General features: G+C 44.2%; 1 protein-coding gene across 2 annotated transcripts in view; it reads left to right on the forward strand.

Moving 5' to 3' along the window:
• The first annotated feature begins 385 nt into the window (after window positions 1–385).
• lhfpl3 (LHFPL tetraspan subfamily member 3) overlaps window positions 386–19,960 on the forward strand; it is a 34,938-nt gene continuing 15,363 nt past the window's right edge. The window contains exons 1-2 of one of the 2 annotated variants that reach the window (XM_024377303.2): window positions 386–1,939; window positions 6,537–7,150. In XM_024377303.2, coding sequence (XP_024233071.1) covers window positions 1,510–1,939; window positions 6,537–6,649 — 543 coding nt within the window. In that variant the 5' untranslated portion in view covers window positions 386–1,509 and the 3' untranslated portion in view covers window positions 6,650–7,150. Of the gene's footprint in view, window positions 1,940–6,536; window positions 7,151–19,960 lie in introns of those variants that run through there. The other variant, XM_024377302.2, reaches the window with a different exon arrangement.

A 19,960-nucleotide genomic window follows, 5' to 3' on the forward strand; every position in this document is an offset into this window, starting at 1 on the left:
GGAAACCTGAACACACACTTTGCTCAGAGTCTGTGTGGATGGGCTCCTTGTCTTCTTTTACAGCTATGAAGTTTGTAATTTCTATGTTTTGTTTTTTCACATTGAGAATGATTCAATTTGTTTTACACCACTCACAGGTATGCTACTGTAAATATAAAGTTTTTCTCAGTTTCAAAATAATTGTAACCACAAGCCTTCTCCTAAATAATGAACATAAAATGCTTTCATGCCTGTGGACATGTTGTTTGTTTTTCTTGTTAGGCCTATAGGCTACCTCTACCGTGCCACATGCAGCTTTGAGAAGGATAATCCTGAATAAGAATAGACTGTACTGAGAGAAGGTACTGGCAGAGCAGTCAAAGCCACTTCAGAATCATCAAGTGATCAACAAGAAGAGCATCAAGTCAACCGTACCACTGAGCATACTGTTGCCAACTGCACAGCACACAAAGTTGGAGACTTGGAGTAGGCTATCAAACAGGTGATGCATTTATAGTGATTACCTAGCCATTGCAATCATGATTAAGTTGAGCCAATTAGCCTTTATCATGACTTTGTGATAAAATGCCATGTCGCAGGGTTTAGTTGTAACTGTACGCTAAATACCAACGCGTCTTGTTTTGCGACAGAAGCCTTCCTATTTCAGTGGACACAGATCAACACCGAGAGAGAGAGAGAGAGCTGAGACTTCAATATTCTGCCTCACGAGTCAGAGCCAATCTTTTTAGATTTTGTTGCTTTTTAGATTTAACGATTTTATTTCAGATGCCTCCCATTCCATCATTGTTCTGGGGCATGGGAGAGTGGGATTAGGAGATAGGCTATATTGCGCATGGTGCTTTATAAGAGGGGCTTTGATAGGTCTATCGGTTGTGACAGTCGGACTGCGCCTGCCTGGAAAACAGGTGTTCTTTGGTCAAATATGGACGCAGAGCACATGATGCATAGTAGAGCAGATTGTCAACACTCACGACTTCATCATCTCAGTTAAACGCACCTCCTCCACCTCAGGAAAATTGGTATTCGGTGGAAGATGAGGTTGTAGCCGCGTCTGTGAAGGGGGATCTCAGCCGCTCTCCGTGGATTTTAGCATTTTTCATGGATTATTCATCTCTGTGCGCCCTCAATCGAATGCAGTTCTGACCGTATGATGTTTGTTTAGCCTACTATGGCTGTAGCGTATCTGCGAAATGCTTGACCGTTTCGAATTAACACCCGGTGATTATTACATGCTGTTATCTCAGTGATCATTCATTCAGAAGATTCCTCCTCAGTATTATTCGTAATATCTCTCGGATACCCAGCCTACCATTCAATAAAGATAAGGAAAACGGTGGCGGACCCAAGCACAGTGCAAGCTGCAAGGCTTTAGTAGGCTAAACACTCGCCCAGAAGGGAGCAGTTTAGTCGGGGAGATCATGTCACATTGACGCGGCCGGGATGTGTTTTGTGCTTGATTAAAGCTCTGTGTGTGAACTGTTCGTAAATATAAAAACCTTTAGAGACTGAATGATGGTACCTGGGGCTCCTACAACCATGCTTCCCGCTTCCGAGGCTGCCAAAATCTACCAGACCAACTACGTGAGGAACTCCCGCGCTATCGGGGTTCTGTGGGCCATTTTCACCATCCTCTTCGCTATAGTCAACGTGGTGTGCTTCATCCAGCCCTACTGGATTGGAGACGGGATGGACACGCCGCAGGCCGGCTACTTCGGCCTCTTCCACTACTGCATCGGAAACGGGCTGTCCCGGGACCTGACGTGCCAGGGCAGTTTCATGGAGTTTAGCACCATCCCCTCCGGTGCCTTCAAAGCTGCGTCCTTCTTCATCGGGATGTCCATGGCGCTGGTCATCGGATGCATCGGCTGCTTCACGCTCTTCTTCTTCTGCAGCACTGGCACGGTCTACAAGATCTGCGGCTGGATACAGCTGGCTGCGGGTAAGTCCCCCCCCCCGTCTGCATATTGATTCCTTGAAGGGTAAAGGAGTTCCGAACTTCAGCAGTTCTACAACCAGAGAGAGATCTCTGTATTCCAGCTGTTCAATCAGCCAGGAAGGAGCAATTATAACAATGTGTTAAAGCTAGAATCCTTAGTTGCTACATCCATTCTTAAACTTGTAAATTATAAACTGCCAATTGATTCTTGAAGAATATAACTGAAAAATGCCTCATGAGTTTAGTTCAACTGTCGTGCCCCATCAGAACCCTAAATATAGGCTTGTTTTACTCCAATGTTGATAAACAACGTAAATGTAAACCAACACTGTATAGTCTAAAAACATGGTTAAAACTATGCTTTCGATATCATTGGTGGTTAGTCCTTGCATCTATAGCTCTGTCTATGAATTTTAGAGTGGTTACATTTCTCCAGCTCAATCCCTTAGATTCTTTGCAGAACGGACGGGGATGCCCTTTGCTATTGTTTAAATGACGGATTCTAGCTTTAAGTGTGGTTGATAGTGTTATACTTGACGTCAGTTTTATAAGACGTGTAAGTCGGGGGTTAAGTACGTAGGTTAAGCAAATATATTTCTATAAAATGAGCAAAAGCTCCTTGCAGATGACAGCCATGTTTGTTTATCTGTCTTAAACCATCATACACTGTCACACGATCTTTAAAATATATATTAATGGAGCAAAGACGACCACAAAAAATACAGCCAGACACGCAAACCACACCGGTCATAGTTGCATGTACAAGCCTTGCAAAAATAAATGTACACACGCACGTGTCAAGCGCAAACGTGGTTCTATTTGAGATGCTGCAAGTCCCCTCCTTATTGTATATCAGGAAGATACAAACCCACACAGATGCTTGAAAAACACACGATAAGAGATGAATTAAAGATAACTAAACACCAACTAGGTTTCCCTTTTTATCTGTAGATGAGTCCTTGGAGTAGAGAAACACAAGATGATGTATGACTCCAGGTCAACATTCTACAAACACCCATCTTAAAGGAGGACCAAATGAATGTTAGGTAAAATAACAACCCAATGTTAATCTCCCAGCTAAATATCCAGTAATGTTTCATGTGTTTGGAGCCACCCAAAATGAATATCATTGATGCACAGTTGATTTGAGTTTTAACCTGCATGTCATGATTGCATGTAATGCTCTCTCATACATCCGAATTTACCCAAGCTTATAAACAAGCATCACAGTGAAAGTTACTTTGCAGAATTTAAACTGGTAAAGAATGCACACAGACTCCAGGTTGTGGCTTTAAAGTGGGTGCATACAATCAACCAGTAATCAATCAAAGGCAATGATCCTTCAACTCATCTCTGTAGCAAGTAACACAAACCACTGATTAAAAAAACATAATGAATGGTGTTAATGCTGCTTGGTCTGAGACCCACAACACCATCCATCTGTATAGCTGCAGGAGCCTCGCTGTAAATTCATGTTGAACATAAACACCAGCATGGAGATTATCCGGAGGATTCCACGGCATTCTCGTCCCAGACTGAGTTAAAACAGAAGCCCTGGCCAATGAGCACAGCCTGGGTGTTCATATCCTCACCTTGTTTTTCCACATGAAAGAAAGACACTCCTTATCACTGTGGTGGGAGGGAGTCCGTGGTAACCACTTGGTTGGTTTCCCTCTCTCACAGGGAAGAGCCCATATCCACAAAATGATCTCTGAGTAGGAGTTCTGATCTAGGATCAGTTTAGCTCATAGATCATAATGAGTATGATTATATGGACAGATCCTAGATCAGCAGTCTTACTCTGAGATGTTCTTCATAATACTCAGCAGTGATCAACAAACTGACTAACACGGCCTGTATGATGCCTAAAAACACACTTTACTAAACATATTGTAAATATTTAGCTCTGTCAAGAAATATGGCATGGCATCACAGTGTACCATACCGCCGTAAGGCTGCAGAGCATGGTTTTATGGAGTGCTGTGTGGTGAGGAGTCAACATTGGAGATGACAATGAGAGGTCTGAGTGCTCGGGGCCTGTTGGCTGCTCATTGCTTCCTTGTCTTTTATTGATCCATCACAGCACTTTGCTCGTGGCAATGACATGCATCATCAGCATTCAGGCAGTCGCTGCCTCATTCAACTCACTCACTGAATCTCTATCTCTCTCTCAATTCTCCTTCTCTCAGATATGTCATGTTGAGGTCACTGTGAAATTGGCTATTAAGATGTTCCCGGGGAGTAGTAATTGGAAATATAGTGTACTTTTATTTTCTCATTGCAGCCACAGATCCCAGGTTTGATTGTCAAATCCTTCGAGGCTCAGTGTAGTCAGACTTATCCAGGAGTAACTGGCTGTTGTGAGTGGCTGTCAAAGACGGCACATAGCGAAGAGGCATCTCTCCTTAAAAGCAGAGGAGAAGCTGAACATCTGATGAGAACAATCCACCTGCAGGCATTTGAACAGCAACGCTAGAACAGTGCTCTCAAAATGTCTGCTTCTGTGCAGGTGTGTTTTTCAAGGAAATGTACATGAAACCAACTGACATGTTCCTGCCCCTGCAGGCTGCAGCAATACAATACCTAAAGAAGTCTCCTTACTACGATTAACACTGTTGAATAATCTGCTTAACTGGCCCACTGCACATAGCACTTCTCGGGTAGACATGCTCAGTCTGCACTCAGTAGTTGTCTGCAAACTGGAGCAGCTGGACCATCCGCCCTGCCTCCCTCCAGCCTCCCTCACACTCCCTTCCCCCTTGTCGCCTTGACCACCCCCTCACTGTGGACCAATTAACTCTCAAACTAAGACTGACAGGCAGCCCCCTCCATGACAACCACACTGCATGGTCGGTCGATGATAATCACACTAGTCTTGTGACAACTTCCACCAAATGCCAGGCGCTTCTCCACTCTAGTGGATGATGTGATGGATGGGTCAGCTCAGGCAGCATGACAATGCCTGCCTGTCTGGCTCTAGTGAGGTAGCAGATTGGTGCTCGGCTCGCCATCCTGGATGGAAACAAGAACTCCGCTGACCATCCCTATTTCCCACCCTCACCAAGGCAAATGCCTGAACACACAGGAAGGTGATTATCATTCATGTATTCGGCAGGGGCTCCTTGCTCAGTTTGGATATGGCTTCCACAAGCAAACAAAGGAACCAGGGGGGCTCTTGAGTGTGTTGTGGAGGCATTTCAACGACCTGTTTCCTGGCTCGGTTTGGACTACTAGGCTGCCCATACGGGTAAGTGGCCGCACATTGCTGCAATCAGTACTGGTCCAATGGGCCCCCTGAGACAGAAGCTGGCATTAACATCAAACATTAAAAGGCCCATTTGGTTGCTCGTGGTTTATTGATCCAGAGGTTTCTGGTTTCTGTCTCCCACTAATGGGAGACAGCTGCTGTCACCGTCTGGCTCCTCTGCTGCTTACAGGCAGTACTGTTTGTTGGTCTATTTATTCGTGTGTGTGTGTGTGTGTGTGTGTGTGCTCTCTTTACCGTGTCTTTAATTTATCATAGGTGTCTGTCACAATCCCTCAGTCTGGGGATTGGGCCAACTCGTGCCTATGCATGAGATTGCATGATTTGGCATTTAAATACACACAGTCTGTTCAGCACTCATACAGTACTGTGGCTGTTGGGGATCTTTGCACAGTGTGGCTCTTCATTTCTCACAATTCTTTAAAATAGAGGCAAGCGAGAGACATCACATGGTGCCTTGTTGGGGGAAAGAGATGAGGTGGATAAGAGATGTCAACTAAGGGAGGGGAGGAAGACCAGCAGGGAGGAAAAGATAGAAGCACATTAAAGAACATGGAAAGTGATGGTCACAAAGAAGGATTTACAGAAAAAAAACAGTTAAAATATTGATGCTGAAAAGTACTATCAGGAAGAAAGCCATGCCATTAGAAGTTCAAGCTCGGGGCCCAGACAGATCTGGGACCAGACTACATATTTCACCAATGTCTTTCTGAACTGAATATGACCTGCCATAAATGAGAGCTTAGCCTCGCTCTCCACTCACAACGTTACAAGGTTGTGCACTAAGCCAGTGGGCAGTTGCTGTGTGTGTCATAGTACCACTAAAGTCAATAGCTAATGGCATCAACCAGCTCTTATCCTTCCTGTCAGTGGTAGCGTGATGGACTGGCTGGCTGGGCCTGAGATGATTAGGGAGATGATGTAACATGACCAAACGGGAGTCTCAGCTACACACACTCACTCTAGCGCCATTAGTCAGAGTTTTGGAGGACAGCAGTAGTAGTGTGGTGGGACATCAAGAGGAGTTGTGAATGGGGCTGATGAAAGCCGGCTCACTTCTCCAGCTCTTTGCAAGTCCACTGAGCCCCCCACAGCATACTCCACAGATCAGAGACTCTCTCATAGCATACTCCACAGATCAGAGACTCTCTCATAGCATACTCCACAGATCAGAGACTCTCTCATAGCATACTCCACAGATCAGAGAATCTCCCACAGCATTCTCCACAGATCAGAGACTCTCCCACAGTATACTCCAGAGAGAGAGAAAAAGGGCCCACCCCTCTATCTCTCTCATCTTCAACTCATCCCTCTCTCTGTTCCCTCCCCATTCAGAAAAGCACCGGACCAGGCCCCGCTGTCAGCCACACACACGCCATCCTTTCATAATGTTATGTACAATGGGCCAATGGACATTTAAGCCTCCAATGCAGTCATCAGGAAGTTAGATGGTGTGCCTGCCAGGCATGAAATGTGTGCTTTCTCAAACCCACCTCCCAATGATCATTATAGCATGCCTCTTAATAGAACTGTCAGCTGGTAAATAAATCAGAAAGCAGACGTTGTACGTCAGGAGGTGTGAAGGCGTCAGAGCAGTAGGTGTTTTATGTCTCTTCCTGTGGATTAGAGTTGGCAGATACAGTGCCAGATTTAGGATGTCATTCTGACACATCCTGTACCTGCCAATAACCCATAAGATGGGTTTGTGCTAAGAGGAGAGAATCACCCATGGTTGTGCATCTGCGATGACTGTAGATGCCATTATTGGGATTTGCTTCAATAACATTTCATTACTAGATCTGATGGTTTATATGCAGTCTTATTATTCAGATGTGGGAAATTGTTTTAAAGATGTTGTGATCTTATCGTATTGGTGCACACAATTACTTTGATAAAATAGCGACTGCACTTGAAGAAACTTTCAAAGCTCTTGGAATTTCCCGCATTGACTGACCTTCATGTCTTAAAGTAATGATGGACTGTCATTTCTCTTTGCTTATTTGAGCTGTTCTTTTACCAAATATGGGCTTGGTCTTTTACCAAATAGGGCTATCTTCTGTATACCACCCCTACCATGTCACAACGCAACTGATGGCTCAAACGCATTAAGAAGGAAGGAAATTCCACAAATGAACTTTTAACAAGGCACACCTGTTAACTGAAATGCATTCCAGGTGACTACCTCATGAAGTTGGTTAAGAATGCAAAGAGTGTGCAAAGCTGTCATCAAGGCAAAGAGTGGCTACTTTGTAGAATCTCAAATTTTAAATATATTTAGATTTGTTTAACACTTTTGTCTACTGTGTGTGTGTGTGTGCACGTGTGGCTTTGTCTATGTATTCCTACAAATTTGACAGTTATCCTTTGGGAGTTTTGCGTGCACAGTATTTGCCAGCACTACCTGGGTAGAATGAGCAATCTATGAATGCTCTACAGTACTCTGCAAATGTTCTACTCTGCAATAGAGATCTTGTTTTAATCTGCTACAGTGCCAGCATGCTACAGCAGAAAAATAATCCTGTAGCAATTGGAAATGTGAATGATTATGTGGATTATAATTAATGGACATTTTTGTAGGGGTTGATACATTTTTCGTAAGTACAAATCTAAAGTGGAAATTACAAACATCCAAAGGTTTTTAATAAACCTCAAATAAACTACAAGTTTGACATTTCCTGCATTGCAGTTAAGTTCTCCTGCAACAGGGTGATCAAATTAAGATCCGACATCTGTATCATCCGTCCCCAAGGGAGCGTCACTAAATAGCTAGGCTACCCACCACTGCACAAGGGATCAGAGACAAATCCCCTAGCAGGGGAAAGTGATAATCTCAAGGAGCATAAGCTTCTCCCAAGAAGAGACAATACTGCCTTTCTCTCACTTTCTCTCTCTTTGATACAACTCAGCTAACCCTGATCATTGTGAGAGAAGCTTACTTATTTAAAGCAGGTGGGTTTATGCCAAATGTAGAACTTAATTGTAGGTCACTTGTATAAGTAGCTATCATCTACTGTAGTATTGTAAAAATAAGTTGACACAACTGACTTGTAATTTTTAAGTTTGTCTTACTGCAGCTAGACAAAACCTTTTTGCTATGGTCAAGTGTTGACGTATGTGCTCAAATAAAGCTATAATAGAGCATTGACAAGAACATCAAATGTCAGTGTTTGTCCTACATTCATTTAGCAGTGGTGCACCAAATGTCTGCCGAGACGCAAGATCAGAGTGACACGTTAAAACGTCAGATCGTCCCAGAAACCTCCATGGTAACTAGCTAGCTAGGTTGTAATCTCCCTAGGAGATGGTGGTGGTGGTGTAGGACTTAAGATGGCAGCAGTAGACATGTCAGGTGACAGACAGAAGTCTTTCCACGGTTCATTAAGAATTGATTACCCTGGTTCCATAGAGATCATTAGTGCTGCTACAGAGGAGGAGCAGACCCTGAGGTCCTGATTGTAGCTCTGGCCCTGTCAAGCTCATCCTCCCCAGCGCTTAGAGATCTATATATCAACAACTTAATCTTCTACAGCAGGGGTTCTTAAACCTTTTCAGCGTGAGACCCAAATGTGAAATTGACCATTCTCCCGTGACCCAAATCGTCATCCAACGACCCAAATTAAGAACAAAATACTGTGTGATGATATATGTATTCTCATAACTGCGACCCACCTTTCACATGCCCATGCCCACTTTGGGTCCCGACCCCATAGTTTAAGAAATCCTGTTTTACAAGCAGGAGATTCCCTAACGCAGTCAGACAGCAGACAACCTGAAGCAAGAGAACCATGGAAAAGCAACCGCTAAAGATAAGACTAGAAATCAGGGCATTTAGTTTCAGAATTGTGTACTTAATGTATACATGTACGTATGTGAAAGACATGACTTTAACTTTGGTGTGTCTAACAAGGATTTCTCTATAGAGCCACAATTGAGTGACTTTCTCTGGGCTGAATTTCCCCCAGGTCTGTGAACCTTAGCAGAAAGTGCATTCACAATTGAGATCTCACTGTCAGAATTGTTTATTCATTAAGAAAATGCAGAATGCCGAGATGCAAAGTACATGACCTTGTAGAATGTGTTGAATCATCTTGAATCCCTTTCGGTCTTTTAGAAATGCGTGAGCCATATCAATAACACTGCGTAACTCTGGTTTGTGAATAAATTATGGTTGCGTCAAATATGAATGAAAGGCTTTGAAGGCGTTTGGTATTTCAAGTTGCCCTGTGGGAGCAATTTTAGATGAAATGCAATCCTGAGTCGTGCAAATACATTCATATCTGCTGTAAGCAGGGGATAGCAGGTGGAAAATAAACTCAGTTGCTCTTTTGAATCACATGAACTCAAACACAATGCTGCAGCCCATTCCAGCAAGCAGCATCTCACTGCTCAACCACAGGTGAGAAGGTCTATAGAGACCTCTCTCTCTTCTCTCTCCGTCAGCTTTCTTGTAAACAACCCAGTCCTGAGCATTTCCCTTCCTGACTTCATAATTAAGAAATGATGACAGTTTAGAGTTGTTTAATTATGACTAGAGGAAAAAGGCTAACAATTAACTACAGACAAAGACATGATGGCGCCGGAGGAGATGGCTCCCATTTTACAGGCTCCCAACCAGTTGTGCTATTGTGTGTGCTTTTTCTCATGATTTGTAACTTATTTTCTACATAATGTTTCTGCCATTGTCTCTTATGACCGAAAATAGCTTCTGGATATCAGGACAGTGATGACTCACCTTGTACTGGACAAAGATTATTTTTTTTTTTTACGAGTCGGACGCGAAGGATTTACTTCAGACACCTGACAAGGCCCGCATCCTTGTCATTCGCATGAAGAAGCGACTGAGATATCGGGGACATAGGTCGGGGTGGCTTGTAAGGATCCATCGGTGAGTGAGGAATCCCCCTCGACCATCAGTCCTATAAGCCAATGTGCAACCATTGGATAACAAAATGGATGAGCTCCGATCAAGACTATCCGACTAACCGGACATTAAAAACTGTAATATCTTATGTTTCACCGAGTCGTAGCTGAACGACGACATGGATAACATACAGCTGGCTGGGCTTTCGTTCCATCTAATATTAATCTAATATTAAGGAAGTCTCAAGGTTTTGCTCGCCTGAGGTAGAGTATCTCATGATAAGCTGTAGACCACACTATTTACCAAGAGAGTTTATATTTTTCATAGCTGTCATTTACCACCACAAACCAATGCTGACACTAAGACGGCACTCAGCGAGCTGTATAAGGCCATAAGCAAACAATAAAATACTCATCCAGAGGCAGAGCTCCTAGTGGCCGTGGACTTTAATGCAGGGAAACATAAATCCGTTTTTACCTCATTTCTACCATCATGTTAAATGTGCAACCAGAGGAAAAAAAACTCTAGACCACCACACACAGAGATGCATACAAAGCTCTCCCTCACTCTCCATTTGGCAAATCTGACCATAACTCTATCCTCCTGATTCCTGCTTACAAGCTAAAACTAAAGCAGGAAACAGCTGTGACTTGTTCAATAAGGAAGTGGTCAGATGACGCAGATGCTAAACTACAGAACTGTTTTGCTAGCACAGACTGGAATATGTTCTGGGATTCTTCTGATGGCATTGAGGTGTACACCACATCAGTCACTGTCTTCATCATTAAGTGCATCGATGACGTCGTCCCCACAGTGACCATATATACAGTTGAAGTCATAAGTTTACAAACACTTAGGTTGGAGTCATAAAAACGTGTTTTTCAACCACTCCACACATTTCTTGTTAAACAAACTATAGTTTTTGCAAGTTGGTTAGGACATCTACTTTGTGCATGACACAAGTCATTTATCCAACAATTGTTTACAGACAGATTATTTCACTTATAATTCACTGTCACACCTGTGGATGTATTTCAAGGTCTACCTCCAAACTCAGTGCCTCTTTGCTTGACATCATGGGAAAATCAAAAGAAATCAGCCAAGACCTCAGAAAAAAATTGTAGACCTCCACAAGTCTGGTTTTTCCTTGGAGCAATTTTCAAACACCTGAAGGTATCACGTTCAAACAATAATATGCAAGTATAAACACCATGGGACCATGCAGCCATCATACCGCTCAGGAAGGAGATGCGTTCTGTCTCCTAGAGATGAATGTACTTTGGTGAGAAAAGTGCAAATCAATCCCAGAACAACAGCAAAGGACCTTGTGAAGATGCTGGAGGAAACAGGTACAAAAAAGTATCTATATCCACAATAAAACGAGTCCTATTTCGACATAACCTGACAGGCCGCTCAACAAGGAAGATGCCACTGCCCCAAAACCGCCATAAAAATTGCCAGACTAAGGTTTGCAACTGCACATGGGAACAAAGGTCGTACTTTGAATGTCCTCTGGTCTGATGAAACAAAAATATAACTGTTTGGCCATAATGACCATCGTTATGTTTGGAGGAAAAAGGGGGAGGATTGCAAGCCAACATCCACACTGAGCTAAAGTGTAGAGCTGCTGCTTTCAAGGAGCGGGACTCTAACCCAGACGCTTATAAGAAATCCTGTCATGCCCTCCGATGAACTATAAAACAGGCAAAGCGTCAACGCAGGATTAAGATTGAATTGAACTACACCGGCTCCGACGCTCGTCGGATGTGGCAGGGTTTGAAAACTATTACAGACTACAAAGGGAAGCACACCCGCGAGCTTCCCAGTGACAAGAGCCAACCAGATGAGCGAAATAACTTCTGTGATCGTTTCGAGGCAAGCAACACTGAAGCATGCATGAGCGCATCAGCTGTTCCGGACGACTGTGTGATCACACTCTCCGTAGCCGATGTGAGTAAACAGGTCAACAGGGCCAGACGGATTACCAGGACGTATACTCCAAGCATGCCAACTGGCAAGAGTCTTCACTGACATTTTCAACCTTTTCCCTGACCGAGTCTGTAATACCAACATGTTTCAAGCAGACCACCGTAGTCCCTGTGCCCAAGAACACCAAGGTAACCTGCCTAAATGACTACCTATCTGTAGCACTCACGTCTGTAGCCTTGAAGTGCTTTGAAAGGCTGGTCATGGCTCACATCAACACCATTATCCCAGAAACCCTAGACCTACTCAAATTTGCATACAGAAAAAGGAGGACAGAGCACGCTCCCATTCTCATCGACGGGGCTGTCGTGGAGCAGGTTCAAAGCTTCAAGTTCCTTGGTGTCCACATCACCAACAAACTATCATGGTCCAAACGCACCAAGACAGTCGTGAAGAGGGCACGACAATGGCTATTCCCCTTCAGGAGACTGAAAAGATTTGACATGGGTCCTACAGCTGCACCCTCGAGAGCATTCTGACTGGTTGCATCACCTCCTGGTATGGCAACTGCTCGGCCTCTGACCGCAAGGGGGGGGTAGTGTGTACAGGGGGTAGTGTGTACGGCCAAGTACATCGCTTGGGCCAAGCTTCCTGCCATCCAGGACCTCTATACCAGGCGGTGTCAGAGGAAGGCCAAAAGAATTGCCAAAGACTACAGCCACCCAAGTCATAGACTGCGGTAGCAGAGAGAACAGACTCCTGAACAGCTACTCAAATGGCTACCTGGACTATTTGCATTGTCCTCCCCCACCCCCAGTTTTACACTGCTGCTACTCTGTTTTATTATCTATGCACTTTACCTCTACCTACGAGTACACATTACCTCGACTAACCCCCTGTACATAGCTTCGCTACTGTTATTTTATTGTTGCTCCTTAATTATTTGTTATTTTATTTTTTTACTTCAGTTTATTTTAGTAAATACTTTCTTAATACTTTTTTCCCCCTTAACTGCATAGTTTGTTAAGGGCTTGTAAGTTATCATTTCACTGTAAGGTCTACACCTGTTGTATTCGGCACATGTGACAAATAAAATGGGATTTGATTTGATATGAGGGTGTTCTGATTGAAATTGAGATCATTATTGTCAAAAACTCAGACGTTGGCCTACATGTGCCAACAAACAAACCACAAGACACACACATGAAAACAGGCGTGAACAAGATCTGTTTCTTATGCTGGATATTCCTGAGGAGGCTTCAACATCCTAAAATGAGGGCTATGAAGCACTCCATTAACGTAGACTTGTATTGGCCATGTTGATGAACTATGACAAGCACATCTAGCATACAGCATGGTGAACTCTTCTCGCCACCAAGCTCTCAACCTTTTATTCCATGAGACCAGCTGTTAGATAAAATCGCTGTTTGATCCATCAATCCAGACAGTGTTGTTGTAGTCTAAGTAGTGATAGGCTATAGATGTATTGACCCCCACGTCTCCTCCAGTCTCTATGTCCCAGCCAGCGTTCAGAGAAGTTGGCTTTATAGATTTCCAAACTGTGTTTATCTCTTGGATCACCAGAGCCAAGCAAAGGAGGCAGGGGTTTGATGTATCCCCCTCTTCTGGAGAGAGGAGGAGAAGAAGGAGGGAGGGAGGGACAAGGGCATGGTGAACCTTTAAAAAAGCAGCGAGGCGGCAGCAGCATGTGTGATGTTGGCGCGTCTGAGTTTGCTTTGTTAAGAGACTGTCACGCAGTTCCTGTTTCTGTCATTATCAGTCTCTCCAACCGGCTGGTTATGACACCTGGCTGTTCTGTTGTTGGGAGATTTTATGATGAATGAATGAGATGCAGCGAGGGTAAGACTACTTGGCCCAGTTACTCAGGTCTAGAAAACAACAACGCCACCTGTAAACTGCTCATCTTTAAGAGACTGTGTGCTTGATATCTGACTGTGTGGGCAGTGGTGACTCGTCTCGTACTAGCCAAAGTTTTCAGAGACCTTTTTAAACTTTTTTATTCATTACTTCTCAGTCCTCGCCTGTGGCATCCATTTTAAGTTTCCACGCCAACCAAAGGAGGACAAAGGGCAAATCCTTTGATGTGCTGGACCTGGGCAGCCATCCACTGTGTTGGAGCGTGTACGCCTCATCCTACTCATCCGGTCTCTCTCTTCCTCCCCTGCTCCTCCTGACCCATGGCTAATCAATCAGTCATTGTTTCGAAAACCTCTTTCAAGCGGAAACTAAAACCCAAGCCCTGAGGACAATCTCATGCTCCATGTTATCCTCACACGCCTCATCATCTCCCAGCACTTTGACGCCCTTCATTTTAATCTGCTCATCAATCAATACATCATAATAGATTGGGTTTTCCTGGGCTTGGCTGGCATATTACCGTGCCTCCCGTATGTGTTACCCTAGCGATCACCAAGTCTCTCGCCGTCTGTGAGAAGTAGCCTGGGAAGATGTAGGTGGTCAGCTGACCTCAAGAGTTGTAGGGAAACATGACAGCCTATTGTTAGCCAGCCACAGAGACCGGGACCTGGCATAGGGGTCTAATAAACGACCAGCAGGGATGTTTTTCCTGGAGCACCCTGTCATTGTTAAGTAAGCCACTAACACCGCTTGGGGAATTACCCCCGAACAGTAATTACTGTGAAGAAAGGCAAATGCAGTCATATGAATGGGACACTGTTCCAATGTCATTTCAATTAATAAAAAGCATTGGGGTGACATTACATCAATGTGGAAAACTGATTGGATTTGTAAAAAGTAATCAACGTTTAGGTTAGGTCATTTAGGTTTTTTTTCCTCCCAACTTTTAACCTAAATCCAATGACATTGTGACATTTTTAATTTCACGTTAAATTTACGTTAGTTGACAACTCAACCAAATGTAAATCAAAACTAGACGTTGAACTGACCACTGTGTCCAGTGGGAAATTAGCACCAACTGTATGTGATACGGTGTATATTTAAAGGGATCTGGATCTCTTTAAGCCAAGACATTTTTATTAATTGGTGCAATATCTAAAGGACTGGTAGTACCGAGCTGAGCTGGTTTTGAGGAACAATGTTCCCTCTGTGAAAGAAACAGCTAATGATGTTGACAGAGTGTTTCTTTCAAAGCGAGCCCTGCCAAGACTGTGGGCAAAAAAACTTGTACAAATTACGTCTGTGTTGTGAGGACATCAGACGGCTTCGGCACTCGCCGAGCAGCACAACAGCAGAGGTTATCTGATAAACTTAGCACAGTATATTGGTCTCGGGGGAAGTGTGGTTGATACGTAAGGGAGCCTGGATGAGGACACGTTCTGTGTGCATTGCTGCACTTGTGACTTATTCTACAATCTCCCCTGGGTTCAAGCAACATACTTATCTTTAATGAGATACTTTAATGAGATCGTCTATGTTATAGCTTGTGGTTTAGCATTGTAGTTAAGTTATTTTTGTGTTGATCTAGCTGTAACCCAGTTCATTAACACAGACCTGTTTATGAGGGTTACGGCTCGGAGGATGCCTGGCTGAGAGAGAGATGCACTGTTTCACTGTTGTTCGCTGCCAGCTCTGCAGTCAATATTCTTTCCGAGCTTGGCTCGCTCGCTTCCCTGGGTTGCCATGGAAACGGCACACTACACGCTCGCTTCCTGCCTCTCCCTCTCTTGTTGCTGTGAGATGGGCAGGATCTCTCGGACACGGCGGGCGGAGACTGGTGTAGTGGTCAAAGAGGTTCCTTCTGGGAAGGCACCGCTAGAGTTAAAAGGTGTCTCCATGGCAACCAGCTGGATATCGACCATCTGCCCTTTAAGCCGTTCCCTGCTGCCCTCGCCCCATGGGCACTGGTTGGCATCTAAGCCTTCCCTCTGATACAGCTCTGCCATGCATCACTGCTCACCAAGCTCCTGCTGATCACTCTTGTTGATCATCATGACATACTATCAGAGTGGGCAGAGAGAGACACAATTAGTCTGGCCCCCCTACAAAGACAAAGAAACCACTGACAGTCCATCATTTAGCTTGGAAACTAGATTCAACCACTCACATCTCTCACTCTGACATTTTCAGCTTTATAAACAAATTTAAATTCCACAATTATTTCAGTATTCCACTCTCTCTGTGACACACTGCTTCCAGATTCTCACTATTGTCCCTTTCAACATTCTCTTTCCACTTCAGATTAATTTTATTTTCATGATTACAGCACAACAGAGACGGTTGCATAAAGTGACCGTGCAAGATCACTCCCTCTTTCCCCTCCTCTCTGTCCATCATTAGTCAGCTTGGTACTTCCAAACTGATCTCCAAGCAGTATAGAGAGGATCACATCACATGTACCCTTCCGTCAGCCCAGATCAGAGGAATATTAAAACAATCCCATCAGCCAACTTCAAAAACGGGGGGGCGAGAACATCTAGAACATTCACAGGAACTGCCTTCGCAATCTTCCACACATGTTCCACACATGTCACCACATCTGAGGGACTTGGGAAAGAAAAGATGGATCCACGCTGAATAGTGATATACCCGCTGAATAGTGATGGGCTATATAAATACATTTGATTTGATGAAGTTCTTCAAATTTAACGGAGAGATGATGAGGATATACTAGGGCCCATCTCTTTCTGTTAAACTAAAAACTCAGGGAAAAGACTTGTTAGACATCAAGCATTGATGAGACACCTGGGTTGATTGGTGATGAAGTAACCCTGTGGGGGAATTATCTTGGAGGCTTGCAGCTCTCCATCAGAGTGGAAGAAATTGCTTTTCTATTGCTGCTCATTCAGCACAGTCAGTAAGCAGTCCCCAGTCTGTAGCTGGGTCCCGTCCAAAAAGCCTTGTTACTTTATGATACTATACTACTACTCATTCCCTCTCATGGAAGCGCATCAAAAAATGATTATCGTGACGATTATTTTTTTTTCTTCATCTCTACTCACATGATTACACAGTGCGTCAACAAATGTTGTTTTCCCTGTGAGGCTGCATTTCTTGTCACTGTGGCTCCTCGTTGGCAGGCGCTCGATACTCGGCGGGTCTGCCGCCGGTAATTAATTGGAACACCTGTTCCCAATCACCTCTTCTGCTCTTCCGCCCTAGAGATTCATGGGAAACAGTGTCCTCTGTGCAATGTGTAAGGCTACTGTAATACTACAGCTCTTTATGAGTATGATAAAGGGCTTGTCATATCTGAGCGAGGGGTTGAGTGTGAGTGTCTGTGACTCTTTAGGGGGATTGAGGCATATGGCAGGGTTGGGTTTACTCATGAGATGTGAAGAAAGAGTGACTGATCGAGAGAGAGAGAGAGAGAGAGAGAGAGGGAGAATGAGGGAATTAAAGAGAGGAAAAGAGAGGAAGTGGAAAATGAGAGAGAGAGGGAGAGGAAATGGGAGATAGCTGGCTGTGTGAATCATGTTGGGCTCTGTCACAGTGTCAGGAGTGTGTGACTCTCAGCTAATCTGTCCATGAAAATAAGCCAATGAAATTAGGAATTTTTATACAGAGGCCCATGAGAGTGTCAACAAAAAATGTAATGGCTGATTTGCTGTGTGTGGCTTATTTGATTGAAGTTAGAAGTTTCGTAATGGTTAAGTTATGAATACACTGATATAAGTGGATGCACATGGCATTTCTGCAACTTTATATCAGAGCATGTTGTCATAGAGGACTCATCATGGATATAACCCATTTTAGCATGGACATTGCCATTGAGGGCTTCCACCATTTTATAGTAGCATCTGGGTGTGGATTCCTATGCGTTGGGAGCAATCAGCCAATGAAGAAGAAGAAAATGGACTACTTTAAAATGGAGCCCATGCTGTGACAGATTCTATAATGGCACAGATACAAAGATGAGTCCTCTATCTATCCATTTTGTTCACATGCATATATGTCCTCTCATTGGCTAGAGTGGCCCCACCTGATCTCGCCTGCCTTCCATCTTTGAGGACATGCATTTCCATTGTTCGAGTGGTCACTTGACTATCTTTTCAATATAATAAACAATCTTTGGCTGTAGTCACCCACATGCACATAACATGTCATTTCCTGTACAGATCACAGGATTGACAGTCGGCCGCCAGTCACCATGACGATGCATCTGCTTCTGCCACCTCTAAACAGATCTCAGTGTGAGAAGGCACCATTGGTGGCAATTACTGACTACTTCTGATTGGTGGAAATGTTTTTTTACTCTCCCTGGTCAACTATTGCTTCCAGTGGGGTCAGTCAGTGGGCTTTCATAGAGGGATTTAAGCCAGAGGGGGTCAGTCAGTGGGCTTTCATAGAGGGATTTAAACCAGAGGGGTTCAGTCAGTGGGTTTTCATAGAGGGATTTAAACCAGAGGGTGTCAGTCAGTGGGTTTTCATAGAGGGATTTAAACCAGAGGAGGTCAGTCAGTGGGCTTTCATAGAGGGATTTAAACCAGAGGAGGTCAGTCAGTGGGTTTTCATAGAGGGATTTAAACCAGAGGAGGCCAGTCAGTGGGCTTTCATAGAGGGATTTAAACCAGAGGAGGTCAGTCAGTGGGTTTTCATAGAGGGATTTAAACCAGAGGAGGCCAGTCAGTGGGCTTTCATAGAGGGATTTAAACCAGAGGAGGTCAGTCAGTGGGCTTTCATAGAGGGATTTAAACCAGAGGAGGTCAGTCAGTGGGCTTTCATAGAGGGATTTAAACCAGAGGAGGTCAGTCAGTTGGCTTTCATAGAGGGATTTAAACCAGAGGAGGTCAGTCAGTGGGCTTTCAAAAAGGGATTTAAACCAGAGGAGGTCAGTCAGTGGGCCTTCATAGAGGGATTTAAACCAGAAAAACAATATTTATGCCTATGAGGATTATCATAATGATTCATGCAGATTTATGTTTTGATGAATGACAGACGGTTTTTCTATTGCTGTGTCTGACAATGGGCCATTTTGTTGTTGCATGTTACGATAATCTACACTATGCTGCCTTGGGAGACGGTAATGACATGAGTTTAGCTTTTTTTTTATAAGATCCTGCAAATACAAGAGCATGGTCCTGCATGCCTAGTTGATAGAGCACAGCACTTGCAACGTCAGGATTGTGGGTTAGACTCCCACTGGGGCCAACCATACAGAAAAACATCAGGATTGTGGGTTAGATTCCCACTGGGGCCACCCATACGGAAAAACATCAGGATTGTGGGTTAGATTCCCACTGGGGCCACCCATACGGAAAAACATCAGGATTGTGGGTTAGATTCCCACTGGGGCCACCCATACGGAAAAACATCAGGATTGTGGGTTAGATTCCCACTGGGGCCACCCATACGGAAAAACATCAGGATTGTGGGTTAGATTCCCACTGGGGCCACCCATACGGAAAAACATCAGGAATGTGGGTTAGATTCCCACTGGGGCCACCCATACGGAAAAACATCAGGATTGTGGGTTAGATTCCCACTGGGGCCACCCATACGGAAAAACATCAGGATTGTGGGTTAGATTCCCACTGGGGCCACCCATACGGAAAAACATCAGGATTGTGGGTTAGATTCCCACTGGGGCCACCCATACGGAAAAACATCAGGATTGTGGGTTAGATTCCCACTGGGGCCACCCATACGGAAAAACATCAGGATTGTGGGTTAGATTCCCATTGGGGCCACCCATACGGAAAAACATCAGGATTGTGGGTTAGATTCCCACTGGTCCCCCCATACAGAGAAAAGGTGTATGCATCATGACTGTAAATCACTTTGAATAAAATCATCTGCGAGAGGGCGTATCCTAAAACGCTCTGCGTTTTCTATGACGGAATAGAAAAATATCTGAAAACAAAATGAGCTGAAATATTCTTCATGAGGAATCACAACAGTGTACCCTTGTGCATTTGGTAGGAATAAGGCATGTAAGAACCTTGTGTTTCGGTCGACTGTTTATTCCCCCCCCCCAATTAGTATTTGGTAGCATTGCCTTTAAATTGTTTACCTTGGGTCAAACGTTTCGGGT

Source organism: Oncorhynchus tshawytscha, linkage group LG17, assembly GCF_018296145.1.
Source record: "Oncorhynchus tshawytscha isolate Ot180627B linkage group LG17, Otsh_v2.0, whole genome shotgun sequence".
NCBI lineage: Eukaryota > Metazoa > Chordata > Actinopteri > Salmoniformes > Salmonidae > Oncorhynchus > Oncorhynchus tshawytscha.